The following is an 18,126-nucleotide window of genomic DNA, read 5'->3' on the forward strand; positions in this document are numbered from 1 at the left end:
TCAGCCTCCTGAGTAGCTGGGACAGTAGGAGCATGCCACCACTCGGAATGGGAGGCACTCAAGTAGAGATTAACAGAAGGAAGTTCGAGCTCAAGGGAGAGGCTGGACATAGAATCACAGTTTTAAGACTCATAGTTAGAGCCATAAAAAGTGGATAAAGTCAATACCAAAGGCAAACATGTGGAGTGAAAAGAGAGCCAAACATCAAACTCCCAAGGAACATCACATCAAAGGGAGAAGGAGAAGGGGCAAAACCAGGAAGAGTCTAGAAAGAGGCAGTTAATGCAAAAGAGAAGTAGAAAGGCAAGTGCAACCAAAACCGGGGGGGGAATGGTTGCACAAAGTAAGGAAGGCCAAACATGGCAAGATTTCCCAAAGGGAGGCTGTTGCTGATGATCAAAGCACAAGAATTTTAGGAGAGCAGTTTCAAGAGTGTGAGGAAAGCAAGCGAGATGCCCAGGAACATTCTGAAGAAGAGGAGAGAATGCAGGATCATCCAGAGCAAAGGAAGTGTGTGACTCGAAGGGCACAGCAGGCTTTGGAGATGGTTTGATTTTGAAATATTAAAGTGTCCTAGAGAATGTCATTTAAATCTTAAGATCTATTGCTTATCACAAAGTTTAGAAACAGAGGCCTTGCTTCCCATGGGATTTAAGTCCCTTAAGTCCCTGCTTCATTTATGCTTGCCTTAAATCCCACCAGGTATAAGCAATTACTTAAGATACTTTTTACTGATGATGCACAATTTATCTTTCCTGACCATGGCTTTGTCAACTGATAGAAAATGTGATGAAAGCATATGATATCACAGTAAAATGGGGTGTTAGAATTTGCATGACTTAACTAGGAATAAACATTCACCTTGGGGATGTCAAAGGAGAAGAACATTAAACACCTTAGCCAAAAACCCCTTTTCCAATGAAAAGGCTTGGAAGAAGTTATCAAGGAGAAGAAGGAGAGAAGGAGAAGAAGGAGAGAAGGAGAAGGGAGCAGTATACAAGGCATTAGGGGAAGAGAATGTTTTCAGAAAGAGAAGGTGTCAAATGATGTGGAGATAATGAAAGGAGGCTTCTTTATTTGGAATGAAAATCTCACTCAGACCTTAAGAGAGGATTTTCAGTAGAATATGGCGAAGCAGATGTCAGACTTGGAGAGCAAATAGAAGGTAATGTCCTAGTGGATCCTTTGGTTCTCAAATGCAGTAAATAAGTTATCTACTATATAGAACAAGCTGTTACATGTAATGTGCCTAAGTATGTGTGTGTATATTCATATACACATACACATACACACACAAATGCACACACACACAATGTGTTTATATGGCAATGGCCTCATGAGCAATATATTTAATATAACTTACATCGACATTAAGAACATCACATAAATGTGCATGTACTACAATATACATTATATTTATCAAGGCTCAAAAAAACTGATAAGTTGTTATTATTCTTTTCTGCTCTTCTTTTAAAAAAATGTGAACTTGGAAACTAAATTAACATCTCAAGGAACGTTGTCTGATACACCAATATAAAGAAAGGAGGGTGCACTTAACCCTTTCTGAGAGGGATTGTATGCTAGAGTTTCTATGGTACTTCTTGATGTGTGACTGAATTTTATTCTCCCTCTTTCTCTCTCTCCCTGCCCCCCTACTCCCTCCAGTGGAATGGAGTATGTCCAAAGACTTTTCTCCTTTGGCTGGAGAAATCATCATGGATAATCTGCAGACTCTGAGATGCCCAATCACAGGACTTACAATGGTAAATGTCCCCAGTAGACTTTTCATTTCCCTATTGCTGATGTTTGTGCTGGGATATCAGTAGCAAATGCCTGTTCTGAAAGCAACAGCCAACGCCCAGTCCTCTGGCAACAACTGCCACTCATTAAGCATGATATGTCTGGTATCTAGAATCTGAATTTCACAAAGGAGTAAGCAGACAGCATGAATCACTTTGTAAACTGTCGTGTTCTAAGGAGATCAGAAAAAGACTGGCCTCATGCAAACCTTGAAAGCTGCTGCTTTCTGGATCACAGTCTAATCTTTTGGGGGGAAGCAGGGAGTGGATCAAAGGCTCTGAGAGATGCAATTTTGACTCCCTGTCTGATGGTAAAAATAACAGCTTCATCTCACCCTCATGCCCACAGCCTCAGCCTCGGTTGAGATCAGTCATCAATTGCAGTCACATAATTTCCTGAGAGAAATCCTTTTCCCTTGATTAAAAAAAAAAAACAAAGTCTGTCTAAATATGTTTTCACAAAAAAGAAACTATATATGGTGGAGCTATGTTTCTCAGTAACCTAAACTAATTTAAACTGTGAGTGAAAAACTGGAACAAACTGCTTATTTGTTTAACTAATATAAACTCAAAAGTTAATTATTTAGAATTATGAATATATGAGCATATGAAATGCAAAAAAATAAAAACACCTTGTAAATCAGTTCAAACTGGAGCAAACCCTGTATTTCCTCAAGCAATTAAAATGCAAAAGATAAAATTCTTTTTTCTCAAAATATTTTAAAAGTAAAATTAAATCAAACCTTTTTTAGTCCAATTCAAATATTTAATATCTTAGGACCTTCAGATGAGGGAAGTAGAGGGATAATTTTGTTATTATTGTTGTTGTTTTCTTAAAGGTTGGTTGATTAAAATGTTACCTACAAAGTATAATCCTAAAGCCCAGCCTTAAAAAAAAAATGCATCAGGTTGCATTTCTTCAAGTTTAAACCTGCTTATTCTAATGGAATTTTTGATGCTTGGGTAATCACCACGGAATCCTGACGTTTAGTCCTAATCGCATATCTATACCAGGGGCCAGAACTGTGGATTACCAGAGCAAACAAACCCCTGAGTGGGTGGCCCCCAGAGATGCTATCAGTAGAAGTCTGATTCCAACCCTATGGCTCACAAGATGGAAGAGGGCCAGAAGGAACCCTAGGGAATTTTCATTGCTTAAAAGAAAAAGTGATATGGTGATAAAAATGGAAAACTCTCCATAAAGAGTTTCTCTAATATCTGAACTAATTTCCATAGGGATTAAGTTTTTCCACTTGACCATCTAATGAAAGAAATGCAGACACTATTGTAATCATATAAAAGCCTAGGAGTAGATTTATACTTTACACAATCTCTATAACTTTGAGGGTCATAGAAACCCATTTTCAACATTAAAACATTGATTTCCTAACATAGTAAGGTCAATATTTTATGATCCCTAGAAAAGTCTCTACAAAGATGTGCTTTTTTTTTTTTTAACTTCAAACATCATTGTACAATTTTTACAAGCAATGTTTCATCAAATGCTGGCTTCTCAAATGCCCTTTGGGTTCACTGGAAAAAAATATAAAAGCAAAATGTAAAATATAAAAATTCAAGCAAAATATAAAAACTATACAAAAGATTTTAAAACATTATCAGCAAACAAAAACAATTCCTTAATTCTTAACATCACAAAAGACCATCAAAGAATATAAGCCATTGTTTTAACAATGGCTTTAAAATTGAAGTCACATCAAAGAGTTAATTTTTTTAAATGTGTATGCAGCTGAATGAAGGATGTTTATTGCAGCATATTTATTGTAGCACAAAATGTGGGAACCATCTAAATGTCCACCAGTCAGGGACTGGTTAAATACATGATACCGAATATTTGCTCACAGTGAAATGTATGCAGACACAAAAAGAGCAAGGCAGTTATTTAATGCACTACTCTGAAAAGATATTTATTATAACTTATTCATTTTCTAAAGCAAGTTGATCACTAAAAGAAGTGATAGCTATTACCTATAGGAAGGGGAAAATAAGGAGAATGATGTGAGAGTGGGAATTGCTATTTTTTGTAAATTTTGTAGAACTATGTGACTTTTAAAAATTTGTATATAGTTTCAGGGTGCTCAGGAAAAGTCATTATGATTCTTAAATTTTGAAAAGAAGAAAGTGCATAGAAACTAAGAGGGAACTTCAAATATGGTTGCTGTGACATATAAACATAACAATCAAGAAAAACCAGAATGCTATAGATGGGCTATAGTTCTGTTGCCCATGAACTCTGTTGCATGGGCAACAGAGTTCCAAAGGGATGAAGGAGTTAATCACACATAGTTATTAAATTCTATACCCATAGAGTCTAGGGTAAAAATGATTAAATAAAATGCCTGATGCATCATTTCAATACTTTGCAGGGCCAACAGTATTTTGTTCAAGTCTCGGCTTACAATATGAAAGGATGGGGACCTGCTCAGACCACGACACCAGCATGTGCCTCTCCTTCTAGTAGGTGGTGGCTGTGAACTCTCTCCAGCATGGTAACAGACTCCAACTGCAACTCCATCCTCAGGGTGCCATTGCCATTCCCTTCCCCCACTGCTTGCAACCAATAAGACCTTCTCAGGGCAGCATCTGGGCCACATAATGAATGATTCCCCTGCAGAAATGCTCCTGGGGAAGCAGCTCAGTGGAGTAAAAGGAGAGGGAATTTGGAAACAGAAAGGCTGAATTTGATACCCATTATGCCTCTTATCATCTGTGTGGCCTTCAAAAGTTGTTTAACAGTCAGGCATGGTGGCTCATGCCTGTAGTCCCAGTTACTGGGGAGGCTGAGGCAGGAAGATCTCTTGAGCCTAGGAGTCAGAGAGTTCGAGGCTATAGTGAGTTAAGATCACATCACTGCACTCCAGCCTGGGTGACAGACTGAGACCCTGCCTCTAAAGAAAAAAACAAAAACCAAGTCTCTGAGACTCAATTCCATGTCTTTAGAAGGGGTCCAACCACACCCTTTCATAGGGCTTTTGTGGGGATGGATCAGATGCCATGGTGGGAGTGGCGGCCCAGAGTACATACAGTCCATTGTAGCTCTCCTCTTCCCTTCCTCACCCTCAGTGCACACGTCCACATCGACCTGATAAGAAAATGAAATCTGACAAATCGTACTGATCTGACACTCTGTCAGAAAAAAAGCTTTCTTACTAACAGCATTCTGCTACAAACCCACAAACATAATCTATAGCATTTGTAGTGGTGGCTGAGAAACCCAGCAAAGGCCTTCCGATTATTTGAAAATTAATTATCTATGCCAGGTATGTTTGGGCATTCTCTATTAACTAGAAAATTTAATTAACCAGAATAAATATCTCCAGACATATCATACCATAGATTTTTCTATGTAATGAGCCCAGTACTCTGAATTGTATTTTCATTTTTTAAAAACACTTCATTAATGTGAGAGTTAAAAGTGATATCATATGTTCCTTGTGAGAGTAAAAACTGCTAACATCCTTTATGGAACACAATTTGCTATGTTATACCAACTGCCTTAAGAAAATCTGTTTCTTTTTACTCCATAATTCTACGTCTAGGACTCTACCCTAAGTAAAAAGAAATGCGAACAAACCAGCCTGTACGACGATGTGTAGCAATGCACTCATAAAATGAAGCGTCATGTGTGGTAGGGAGAACAAATATCCAGTATTAATTTAGTATTAAAGTATGATATATCTATCTTTATATCAGTAACTACAAATAAAACACAATCACTAAACATGGTCTTTTTAAAAAACATTGTGTGGAAAAAAACTTCTACAGTGTAAGTTTTATGTTTTATGTAAAAAGAAATGCAAAATGTGGGATTTTTTTTCACCTAACATTCAACTGTAGGTTTGTACATAATTAGATAGAGTCTGTCCATGTGTCTTCATAACTCTCCAAATTTATCAGTGGACATTTGGGTTATGAGATTATGGTCTCTTTTAGTTTTTTTAAATATGTCTGTGTATTTTTTTATAATAACCATTTACTCAAGACCAGCCATGAATCAGGCAGTATGTAAAGGGCTTTCACATTCAGTATCTCTTAATCCTTGTGGCAATCTTTCATCATTGTTTCTGTCTTGTAACTAGGCATCATTGTCACTATCATCTGCATCTCTATCAGCATTGGAGATAACCTTTATCAGACTCTTTATATGGAGGGCATTAATCTAAGTACCTCACATGGATTAACTAATTTAATCTTCGTAAGGTACCTCTTGAGGTGATTTTTATTATTGGGTTCACTTTACTGATGAGGGAACTATAAACATAGAGGCACATATATACAGAGCCCAGCATCTGAACTGGGGTTCAGAGATGTTGCCTTTCCGAAAGTCACAACACTGGTACATGGCTGAACCAGGATTCTAGCCTGAATTGGTCATCTGGCATGTCTCCGATGCTACAGTAACTAGTGCCCTGCTATCAGGCAGACTAAGAGCCAGCCATCTGTGCCTGACTACCATCTCTGGCAGATTCAGATAACTACACCAGGTCAGACAGGGCCTTGGACCACCGATGCCTGAGATCCCTAAGGTCCTTGACTCTCCTGGCATTTGATGACTTCATTATTCTAGACTTATTTGGACTAGGCATGTTTTTATTTCTAGTTGTCTTTTTACCAAAGATTTGCCAGAAACACAAACAGAATTCTAAGATTAAGATAAAAGGAACCAATCTCATGTTGGGGATGGGCAGTAGTGTGTGTATATTATGGGAGGGACAGAAAATGCACAAAAATGCTAGTCTCAGTTGACCTGAAAGTGAGGAGGTGTCTGGGGAACCCCACTCCAAATGCAAGTTCTGATCTGCATATAGATGCATTTGCTGATAAAGATCAGAGGTTCAGGTTCCATAAGCTGCACGTTCCATTCAGACACTATCTGTCACAGCCCATTTGAGGTGCCATCTCCAGAATGACCAGAATAGTTAGTTGTTCAGGACTGGGAGGAATCACTTATTAACTGGTAATTAACATATCAAATAGCAACCACTTTCTAAAATAGTATGTTTGATTAGTAGGGATAACTGGCAAAGAACTGAAATCCTAACGTGGTTATAGGTGTTGCAGACATGCCCTATCGCTTGGAAGGAACAATATAAAAACACTCCTATTTAGAAACAGAGTATGACATTGTGATGTAACATATATCGGTATTCAGATATTTACTAGGGGACAATGTATTCTAACATGACAGGGTAATTGGAAATTTGGTAATATGTTCCAGTAAGCTATAAAACTTTTTTTAAAAATATTTTTACAAAAGGCCTTAATGTGTTTTTATAGACTTATGTTATATGGTATGGTACATAGTAAGAGAAAAGGACCCAGACAGGCTTGTCTGAGTTACGATCAGGAAAATCCCGATATCGCCAGTGAATGTAAGCTCGGCATTGTGTCACAGTTGAAGTGTCTCATTACCAGAACAGTGAGCTGTATTATGTGACACAATCTGCTCTTTTCCTACCATGCTAAGTTTATTCCTGTCAGGTTCCTGATTTCTTAATATATTTTCAATTTTCTCCCTCATCCCTAAAGTCTCCTATTTTATGTAGTCGTCAGAACCTTCCAAACATCTATGAGAAGAACTCATTCTTTCCAAAAACCTTGGCATTATGTCCAGTGCTCACTTGGGCTGCAATTTAGCATTAGCAATTTTCTAATGTATCATAAAGTCATCAGATGGAGCTCGCCTCTGATGTAATAGGGCTGAAAGAGACAGGCCTATTTCAGCTCTCCTCACATTGAGGGCAGCAGTCACACTCCTTAGAATGTTCAGGGACGCATAGTAATGTTCACACTCCTTTGGCATGTTCAGGGACGCATAGTAATTCAGCCACCTAGGAGTCTTACTCAAACACACAACCTTGCTTATCTTATCATGAGCACTTCAGATGCATCCATCCAACTAAGAGAATAAACTCCTAATGGCCTTTGGGAATCTATGACAGCAACGTTTATTCTCACTGTGCCCCAATTCTGGGGGTGCTAAAAATGATCTAAAGGATACCGAGTGTTTATTTCCTCAAACATTTTTGAACTTTCCAGTAAAAATCCTTTCCTATCTTATCCTACCTGAACATCATCGTGCTTCTATTCACAATGCCTCACCAACATTTAACGAGTCTGCTCTGTGCCCCAGATGGTGCTTTGTTTTCTTAAACCTCAGACAAACTAAAAAGAGACTTAAAAACTCTGTAATCCCAGTACTTTGGGAGGCCAAGGCGGGTGGATCACCTGAGGTAAGAGTGCAAGACCAGTCTGGCCAACATGGTGAAACCCTGTCTCTACTAAAAATACAAAAATTAGCCAGGTGTGGTGGCACACGCCTGTGGTCCCCAGCTACTAGGGAGGCTGAGGCAGGAGAATTGCTTGAACTCAGGAGGCGGAGGTTGCAGTGAGCTAAGATCGCACCACTGCACTCCAGCCTAGGCAACAGAACGAGACTCCGTCTCAAAACAAAAACAAAAACAAAAACAAAAACAAAAACCTCACTTTATAGGCCAGGCCCACAGTGGCTCATGCCTGTAGTCCTAGCACTTTGGGAAGCCAAGGCAGGTGGATCACTTGAGGCCAGAAGTTCGAGACCAGCCTGGCCAGCATGGTGAAACCCTGTCTCTACTTAAGCTACAAAAATTAACCAGGCCTGCTGGCACACACCTGTAGTCCTAGCTACTTGGGAGGCTGAGGAAGGAGAATCACTTGAACCTGGGAGGCAAAGGTTGCAGTGAGCCAAGATTGTGCCACTGCACCCCAGCGTGGGTGACAGAGCGAGACTCTTTCTCAGAAAAAAAGAAAACGAAAAAGAAAAACCTCACTTTACAAAGAAAAAATCTGAGGCAAAGAGAAATTAAGTCATGGTTCTTGACCACAAGGAACAAAGACTCTACAAAAGGTACCTGTGCCAATTCCCTGTCTCCAGCATTGACCACAATTAAGCCACACCACACAAACTCCAACCAAGCTTCTGACCTTCCTTCCCAAGAGAAAAGAGAAAAATAAAAAGCATGTCCATGGTATATGAAATGAGCAATATATTGAGGGTCAGGAGATGTTATTATCGCCCTGGCTGTGCCACTAACAAGCTGAGTCATACACAACTGGATTGGTTCTATCAACCCCGGTCTCCTGAAAAGTAAAATAAAGACAGGTACATGGGGGAGGGTGGAAAGGAAGAAGGATCAGAAAATCTCTGAGGTCCCCTTCTTCATAGGTAATCAGCTGATAGGGTAAGAAATGGTGTTTCCGTCATGAATTCCCTTCCTTTGAAGTTATATTTACAGAATGCCTATCATGTAATAGGCATTGTGCCAGACACCTAAGATATCTCTCATTTAATGCTCGCAAATATCCTGCAAAGTAGATACTATCCTCATTTTTCATGTTAGGGAGTAGAGGCCCTGTTGGTATAAGTAACTTGCCTGCAGACACTGAGCTAGGAATTGTAGGAGTCAGGATTCACACCTGTGTTCACCTGACTTCAGAACTTATGGTCCTCCTAACTGTGCTATATGCCTGGGCCTTGGATGAACCACTATGGAATGCTTTTACATAACTTTAACTGTCATGACATCTAATTAAGTTTCTGAATGAAAGAGACCCCATATTTTAAGATAAATCTGTGGGGGAAGGAGTTTGAAACTTGTTCAACTAGAATTTAAGCCCAAGATACACTCATGAACTAACTGGCTTTTCTGGGGAAGAATGACTAGCAATTTTAGAGAAAGCATCTCAACTAAGAAAGACATTAAGTTGTTGCTTTCTGTTTTTTCCTCCAGAAAGGAAAACTGGAGGAAAGAAAATAGAAGGAAGAAGGGATGGACTCTGAAATGACTGACCTGCTGAAAAAAAAAAAAATCAAGAGTTGGAGACAGCAGAATTACAATCTTGACATTAGTCCCATATGGGTTATTACTCTTGATATCATTATAGCTAAACGGAATGAAAATAGAAGGGGGAGAAAAATCTCAGTGGGTATTGCAATTTAAATTTGCCTTGTAAGCTAATACTGTATATTTAGAGACTGAGCAGACAGGGTGGTTGGTGGCTCAGAGTATGTGCAGGGGCTGCTGTGCCAGCTCACCAAAGCAGACATTCATTAGAGCAAAATGTAGATTTCCATTTCTTGGCATCTGACATGGGCTCTTTCCTTGGAAAGAAATGTCAATTTGGCCAAAAGTGTGAAACCTACAATAAAAGCACTGGGACTGTGGATTTCATCTAGTCTGCACATTCCCACCCCTTTCTTTCCTACTGTGAAAATCCAGTTGAGACTCGGGGTGCTCAGTGGAGAGATGGCAGAGGAACTGGTTAGGATGTAGAAGGCTAAAAGGGGAGAAGGGGTTGGAAGAGGTGAGATTGGACTCCCAAATTCCTGTTTTCTTTTGGCTTTCAATTACCATTTTCTCTTGCCCTAAGACTGCCCGACACAAGAAACCAACCACAATTACTATTTTGCACAGAGCTCTGAACAATGGCAGCTTCCAAATCCTTGGCATCGCCTGCTTGCTCTGCATGTGCGGGGTGCTCATCCGCGGAGACTGTGGGTAGTATGAGCAAAACTCCGGCTCCTGAGGCAGGGCAAGGAAGAGGCCTCCCCTGCTTTAAAATTTCACTATGTTTATTTCTTTTGTTCAATAGACTGGAAAGACTATGACGACAGAGAGCCCAGACACAAGGGACAGAGTGAAGTTTTGGAAGGTCTGCTGCAGCAGGTCCGAGCCCTTCATCAGCATTACAGTTGCCGGGGTAAGGATAAAAATCTGTGCTGGGCCATCAACTGAGGTCTCGGTGGCGCCGGTAATTTTAGCAGTTTCCTAACTGGGTCATACCTTCTCATTCATCAGGGAGAGAGATATTAATATTTGTACATCTGGAATCACTTTACAGCACTATCTTGCTTTAACCCTTCAGAAGAGACTTCCTTCTCCTTCGCTCCCTTCCTTTCCCTCTCCCTCTCTCCATATGAACGGTTTGAAAACAAGCACAAGAAAAACAGCAGCTGCCATGAGTTCCCTTCTTCCGGAATTGTCCCTTCACAAGACTCCTCAATGGGGCTAGCTCTTTGGGATATTCACCCAAAAACATTTTGCCTCCAAGGAAAATCCCCTGAGTATCCCTGCAGGAGCCCAGCCAATTATAATAACAACAATAATAATAAACCTCCATATTTATTAATAATATAGTTTACAATGCAATTTCACACCCAGTATCTCATTTTCATCCTCATTTTGGTAATTACCACTGAGGCTAAGTGGTGTTCCCCAAGGTCACAATGCCAGGAAAAGACAGAATCAGGACTCCAAGCTGGATTTTTCTGGTTCTAAGTCCAGTCCTCCTGACACACTTCATTTTTGTCCCACACCCTTGCATCAGGACTGGGCACTGAACTGTAACCTCATCCTGAATTTTAATCTTCCTCTGTACCACTGCTCACAGGAAAGTAGAGCACATATTCCCTAGACTTTCACCAGCTACACCCAGAGAATCTCTGAGAAGGCTTTAAAAGCTTCTTTTCTACTTGGGCTGTTCAATTGGGACAGGGTCAGATTTCTGATCTGTGTAACGATTCGTGGAAGAGGTACTTAGTTTTATTTGGAGAATTAAAGCCTACATAAAGTTTTCATTTTCCATGTCCCCATCAGATCTCTAACTCCATTGTGCGCTGTAGATTTAGGACACTGCTGGAACAGCTGGCTAAGAAATCCACTATTGTGGAGGATCTCTTGAGCCCAGGAGTTTGAGGCTGCAGTGAGTTATGATCATGCCACTGTGCTCCAGCCTGGGCAACAGGGCAAGACTCTGTCTCTAAAAATAGCAAATTTTTTAAAAGAAAAAAAAAATCCACAGTTGAAACTAAGAGATACTCACTGAGTTTGAGCTTGCTATAGATAAGTCATACTGAGCATTAGCAAAAGGTTGTTCCCAATTACTACATAGCTATCACAGTAGGACCCTTCAGCAATGTTGGCTCTAGCTAGAAATGAGGACAAGTGTTTGGAAGAAAATAATATTCTTCTAATGACCAGTTCATTAGGATATGTAAATATGCATGCAGTAGCTCTGAAACCCAAGTGGGATTTCCATTCCCAGATCTCTAAGAAGTCTTTACCCAGACCAGGACCTTCAGCATATTCCACACTGACCAAAGTCTAGTCAGTTTTCGGTTATTGAGGGCTCATTTAACCAGGCCAGTTGTTACCAAAGCTCCTTTCTCATCTTCTGCCTTTCCATCACATCCCTGCCCATTGGTTCCTGTGTGACAGCAAAGGTAACAAAGCAAGTGGACAGATGATTCTTGGAAATTCATAAGCCACTGTGTGTTTGGTCTTGATCAGAGGGGGAAAAGCTGAAACTACTCATGAGAATGAGAGATTTTTTTAATATTATCTGAGGATTCATGCTCTCCCCATTACCACTGGATTCCTATCTAATAATCAAAAAATGATTGCCTAGATGGTCCAATTGTTTCTATAGTTTCCATCCAACTTCTGTCATGTATATGCTTTTCCCCCAGAGGAATGTAAATATACACACAATATCAGGAAAGATTTAAGTAAGGCATAAGGTAGAACTTTCCAAAAAAGAAGAATATATTTTATATGAAATATACTCTGGACACTTAAACAGTGCTCAAAGTATGTTCCAAAGATCAGTGATCCAATAATATGCTCAGCTGAAAAAGGTTCTCTTGTCATGTAAGTTTTGGAAATGTTGAATTCTACATCTTCTCTTAGAAATTTAAAATATACTTTAGAATATTAAAGACTCTAATAAACAGACATGTCACATTTGCTTAAACAAGCATTTTCCAAACTTCTTTAGCCATGTACAACTTTTTCACAGTATTAGTATTCCAAAGCACAAATTTTGGGAAATGCTAATTCATAATATGCCAAAATAAATTACCTCATACACACACAAAAAGAATGAATCTAAGATGATTTAACATAACCCTTAATGCAGAAGGATAAATGAAGAATAAGTATTGCTTACAGAGAATTACAAAATTTTTTTATTATTATTACAAAATTTTTATTTAAAATATTCAAATACATTGAAATACTATGTGGTTTATTGGGGACATAAACTTTTACCAACTTTACAATTAGAAAAAGTAATATTTCAGATTCCAATTCTACCACTTACAAGCTGTGTATTATTGGGAAGAGGGTTTCGCCTCTCTGATCCACAGTTTCTTGATCAGCAAAGTCAGGATAATATTACCTATCTTGCAGGATTGCTATGAAGAGTAAATTAGGTGCATTAAATTCACCTGACACAGTGTCTTTCCCTGGCAAACTGTAACTTATTTTTCTCCCATTGAGAATGGGGCCACTCTCCATCCTCAGCACTTTATGCATATTCCATAGAATTGAAGTGTAATTGATGACTGTACTGTAATGACCGTGTAATGACTCACTAACTATACAACATATTCCAAATATGGGAGTAATAATAAAAATCACTTCTCCTACTAAAATCCTAAATAGGAGGTACCAACATCTACATTAATTTCTGCATTTTGGCTAAAGAACTGGCCAAAGCTGATCTGCATGCTTAGTATTGGGATGAAAATTCAAGGGAGATGTTAAGCAAGCTTCATTGTTCACAAGGTGGGTACACTGATGTACATAATGAATTACAATATTAAAACAACAATTGTGTTCATCATAGCAATATCCTATAGGGATGAATTTATATTATTATCCAATTATTCAACTTGCAAAACAATAGTAACTGAAACTCTACCTACTATGTAATTTGTAGGTCACATAGTAGGGGCTAGACATGCCAACATGAATGAAGTAAACTCCTATGCTCCTTACAAGTTAGGGAACTACTGCATTCAGAGTACAGAAAATGAACTGTTGCTTCAGAACTCCAAACCAAGTAGAGAAGTACAGTATAGAAGCCACAAGGTTCTTAGGAGAAAAGTTAGTTTAGACTCATGTGTCAGTCAAGGTGAACCCTACTATGTTACAGTAACCAAATGATTCCCCAAACCTTTATCTCTCCCTCATGCTATGCGTTTACCACTGATCAGCTGGGAGTTCTCCTTCTGTGTTATTAACATCCTCTCTCTGGAAATATTTGCTAGCAACCATAGGATAGGGAAAAATAACTCTTGAAAGTCTCATATGGGCAAGACTTTCTGCATGTTATTGCATCCAAAACTCATTGGCCAGAGGTGGTCACATGGCCCCATCCAACCACAAGGGCTCCAAAGTACAGTTTTACCATGTGACCAGACCTAGAATATTTAATGCTTGCATGTGCCCTTTTCCCAACTGATAGCAGTACTTCCTAATTTTCTCTTTTTATTTTTAGTCTGATTTTTTTAGTTTAATCTTCATTTTTATATGAGCTATATATAACTATAATGTGTCTCTGAAGCCAGACTGCCTGAGTTCAAATCTGGGCTGTACTTTTACTTCTGCTGGCTGTGTGACCTTGAGCAAACTGCCTAAATGGCTCTGTGCTTCATTTCTCTCATCTCTAAAATGCAGATAATAATTATATATACCTCATTCATTCATTGTTTAAGGACTGAATAACTTCAGTAAAGCAGTTAAAACAGTTTTATTATTTTCTTAAAAGCAATTTCTTCCTTCTTCCATTTTTTTCCTCCCCAAAGATAACCTCTTAATCTTTAGCTAATTATTTTAGTATTTTCCCCATATCTCTAAGTAACGTGCTCATATTTCTAATAATGTTTTTCAATTTTAGTCATTACCTCACTAAAGAAAGTAATGATGCATCTCTTTTTACCCCACCCCTCCCTTATTTGCGTGCATAGTTCCTATCTTCTCAATCTCTTAATATATGTATATTGAATTTTAGTAAGATCAGTATTTACTGTTTACATTATAATGATAAATTATATGATTATTTTCCTTTCCTGGATAACTTTTTGTTTTCCCTGTAGTTAATAATCATTTATTGTGCATTTGCTTGTTTTTCTATATGGCTATAATAATTAATCCCCAAACTATTCTTGAATTAAATCAGTCTTCTCTCAATATAATCAGATGCTTTAGATGTTTCTATTGCATCTTCTTAAGGAAACATTCATGGAGTCCTCTGTCCTGCTCCAGTCTAGACTGGTCACTTGTTGCCCAGTGTACAACTGTCACCCTTGGATTGCCTTTTACTACCATATTGAGGACTCTTCTTATCACTCTCCAATATTGGGTTCCTTCTTTCTGTATTGCATGGTGGAGCTTTCCCACTAGCAGCATCCTGAAAGGGGGCTTGGGAACTAATTTTCGGAGAAATTGTATATCTAAAGGTGTATTTATTCTACTTAACATTTATTCAAGGTTTTGGATGAGTATAGAATTCTTGGTTGAAATCCTTTTTTTTCATATTTTGAAGGTATTGTTTCATTGTTTTCCAGCTTTCAGGACTAAGTCTGATGTCATTCTAATTCCAGAGGTTCTATGTGAAACCTTTTTTTCCCCTCTCTGGAAGGTTTTAAGTTTTCTTTTGACTCCAATGTTCTAAAATTTCACAGTGATGTACTAAGGCATCTGTTGTCTGTTATATTGGGCACCTGGAAAGTCCTTTCAACATGAAAAGTTATACCCTTCAATTGTGAGACATTTTCTTAAATTACTTCTTTAAGTATTTCTTTGCCTTCTTTTCCTCTCCTCTATCTTACTAGAACTCTTGTTATTCAGATTTTGGTTCTCCCACATTCGTCCTTCAATTTTATTTTCTTTTTTTCTTCTACTTTCCATCCTTACATCCTTTTGCCTTACTTTCTTGGAGATTTCATCAGCTTTAATTGCTAAGCCTTCTATTCGGTTTCTTAGCTTTTGACAACATGTTTTTAATTGCCAATGCTCTCTTTTGTCCTCTGGTTATTTTTATAGACTCTTACTCTCTTTATAAGGGATGCAAGTCTTCTCTTACTTCTCAGAATATTAATGAAAGGCTTTGTTTCATTTTATATTTTCTTTCCTCAGAATAATCTTTCTTTTCTGTAAGTTGGTCTTTGGTTTACTAATTTTTGGCCTTTGTATTTCGTGTTAGATGCTTTTCTCAACTGCCTGTTGATCCTTCAATGAATGCTCAGATTTCAGAGAAGGGAAATCAATAGCCATTGGGAAGTTCTGAGCACATGCGTAGGGCTCTTTACTTACAGGATTCATTGTAGGGTGACCTGGCACCACCTTTCCATTGAGATATCCCCAATGTCAGAATCTTTGCGTACGTTCTCTTAGGCTGGTCAAATTTTCCACAGAAATTTCTTCCAGTGTCCTGCTTGGAAGGTATAAGTTTGGATACCAGTGTTCTGAGAACCCAATAGGGAAATATTATGTATAAAAGCTTATGCACAAATCTGCCCATTTGGGGTACACTGCCACCATCATCAGCACCCCATTTTCAACACTACCTGATGTCTCCCACTCCAGAGATGTATGTTGTTGTTGTTTTGGGTGTTCGTTTGTCTGTTGATTTCCAGAGAACAAGCCACTAGCTTTCTTCTAGAGTAGGGAAGAGGTATTTGTCCAGTCATGCAGTAGAGGAGGAGATCTAGAAGTCTAACTACTTTTTGAACAGGCTTTCACAAATCCTCCTTGTTTTTAGCTCACACTCACCCCTCACTTCCAGCAGTCCATGGAGACCATGGAGTGAATCAGATCACTTCTGAACTTTCTCCACTGCTGTCTTTGATTTCATCTGTCTCAAGTCTTAAATCTTTCTATCCATCTGCTTTCCAGCTACTGAGATTTGCTTACTTTTGTCTCCTTTCCCATCTCTTTGTCTTTAAAAATGTATGTTGTTTCCTTCTTTTCTTAATTTCTACTCTGCTTTTAGTGAGGTTTGGGGAAAGGGTAGTATGTAATGAATATGTTCACTCTTCCATATTTAACTGGAAGTCCCAGCAGCATTATTTCCAAGCAGCCAAACTCATGTTCAAGTCAGAAAAAAGAATGATTTTGCTTTGTTCTGCAAGGAATAACCATTACCAACGTAAGCTTGAAACTGGCATGAATGCTTGTGTCAGTCAGCTGTTCCTATATAATCATAGCCAAAGACACACTGGCCCTCAGTCATGGGCCACCTGTCCAGGTTTCTATGCCTAACAGCAGTCATATGGACCATATTCTCATCTCCAGTGACATGTCTGTCAGCAATCTGGTGGTGATACCAACAACCTCATTTTCCCTTCATTGCATAGAATATGAGAGTTAAAATCAGTGATTATGTAGCCCAGCTCCATGCAATATTATTTGCAAAGGCTGTTATAGGAAGTATAGGAAGTCTACTACCTTTATTAGGGCAAGCTCCATGTTATAAGCAGAAGACCTGAACAGAAGCAATGAATTATTTGCTTACCATTGTACCTGCAGAGCCTGATGCATAGTAGTGCCCCCAATAAATATTTGTCCAATTAATGAATGTCTGTTTTCCCAGGCACTGACTTTTTGAGCAATTCTTTTCACTTCTCAGCCTCAGTTTCTTCTTCTGAATAATGAGGATGATAATCATACCCATCCCTACACCCATTTTTGTAAACCAACATACACAATGAAGAAAAAAACTGTTCCAGAATGCTGGCAGTGGTTATACAGAAGTGACGATATGATATGGGTGGGGTTTTGCTCTTTTTTTTCTATTCTCCAGACTTTCTGTAATGTGCTTACATTAATTTTATAATGAAAAAAATTAACACAATACGTAGACTTACAGGGAATGCTTTACCAACATTGAGAATTGTATGAATGTTAGAAGGCAATTGCGGGAGTTGGGAGAAGGGCAAAGGAGTTGATTCCATGTCTTTTTATCCTACCTTAAAATAAATCAAAAATTTCAAAGCAGAGAGTATCAACAGGACACCTAGGTGGTCTCCTCTGCAGTTATAAAGACTACTTATCTCCAGCATTTTTGAGGAGTTGTTCATTGAGTTAACCACTGGCATCTCAAGATACCAGAGCTTCTTTTTTTCTCTTTTTTTTTTTTTTTTTTTTTTGATACGGATTCTCGCTCTGTCGCCCAGGCTGGAGTGCACTGGCACGATCTCGGCTCACTACAACCTGTGCCTCCCGGGTTCAAGCGATTATCCTGCCTCAGCCTCCTGAGTAGCTGTGACTACAGACGCGCACCACCACACCCTGCTAATTTTTGTATTTTTAGTAGAGACAGGGTTTCACCATGTTGGTCAGGCTGGTCTTGAACTCCTGACCTGGTGATCCGCCCCCCTCGGCCTCCCAAAGTACTGGGATTACCAGCAAGAGCCACCGCGCCCGGCTACAAGAGCTTCTTATAGGCATGAATGAGCAGAATCCCTACATGAACCTGAGGATAA

General features: G+C 38.9%; 1 protein-coding gene across 3 annotated transcripts in view; it reads left to right on the forward strand.

Annotated features, from left to right (window-relative positions):
• Positions 1 to 18,126, forward strand: part of ANKFN1 (ankyrin repeat and fibronectin type III domain containing 1) — a 354,346-nt gene that overhangs the window by 281,369 nt on the left and 54,851 nt on the right. For all 3 annotated transcript variants that reach the window (XM_016932606.4, XM_054671260.2, XM_063799882.1), the window contains 3 exons: positions 1,666 to 1,763; positions 4,184 to 4,274; positions 10,449 to 10,556. In XM_016932606.4, coding sequence (XP_016788095.2) covers positions 1,666 to 1,763; positions 4,184 to 4,274; positions 10,449 to 10,556 — 297 coding nt within the window. The remainder of the gene's footprint in view (positions 1 to 1,665; positions 1,764 to 4,183; positions 4,275 to 10,448; positions 10,557 to 18,126) is intronic.

This window comes from Pan troglodytes, chromosome 19 (assembly GCF_028858775.2).
Source record: "Pan troglodytes isolate AG18354 chromosome 19, NHGRI_mPanTro3-v2.0_pri, whole genome shotgun sequence".
Taxonomy (NCBI): domain Eukaryota; kingdom Metazoa; phylum Chordata; class Mammalia; order Primates; family Hominidae; genus Pan; species Pan troglodytes.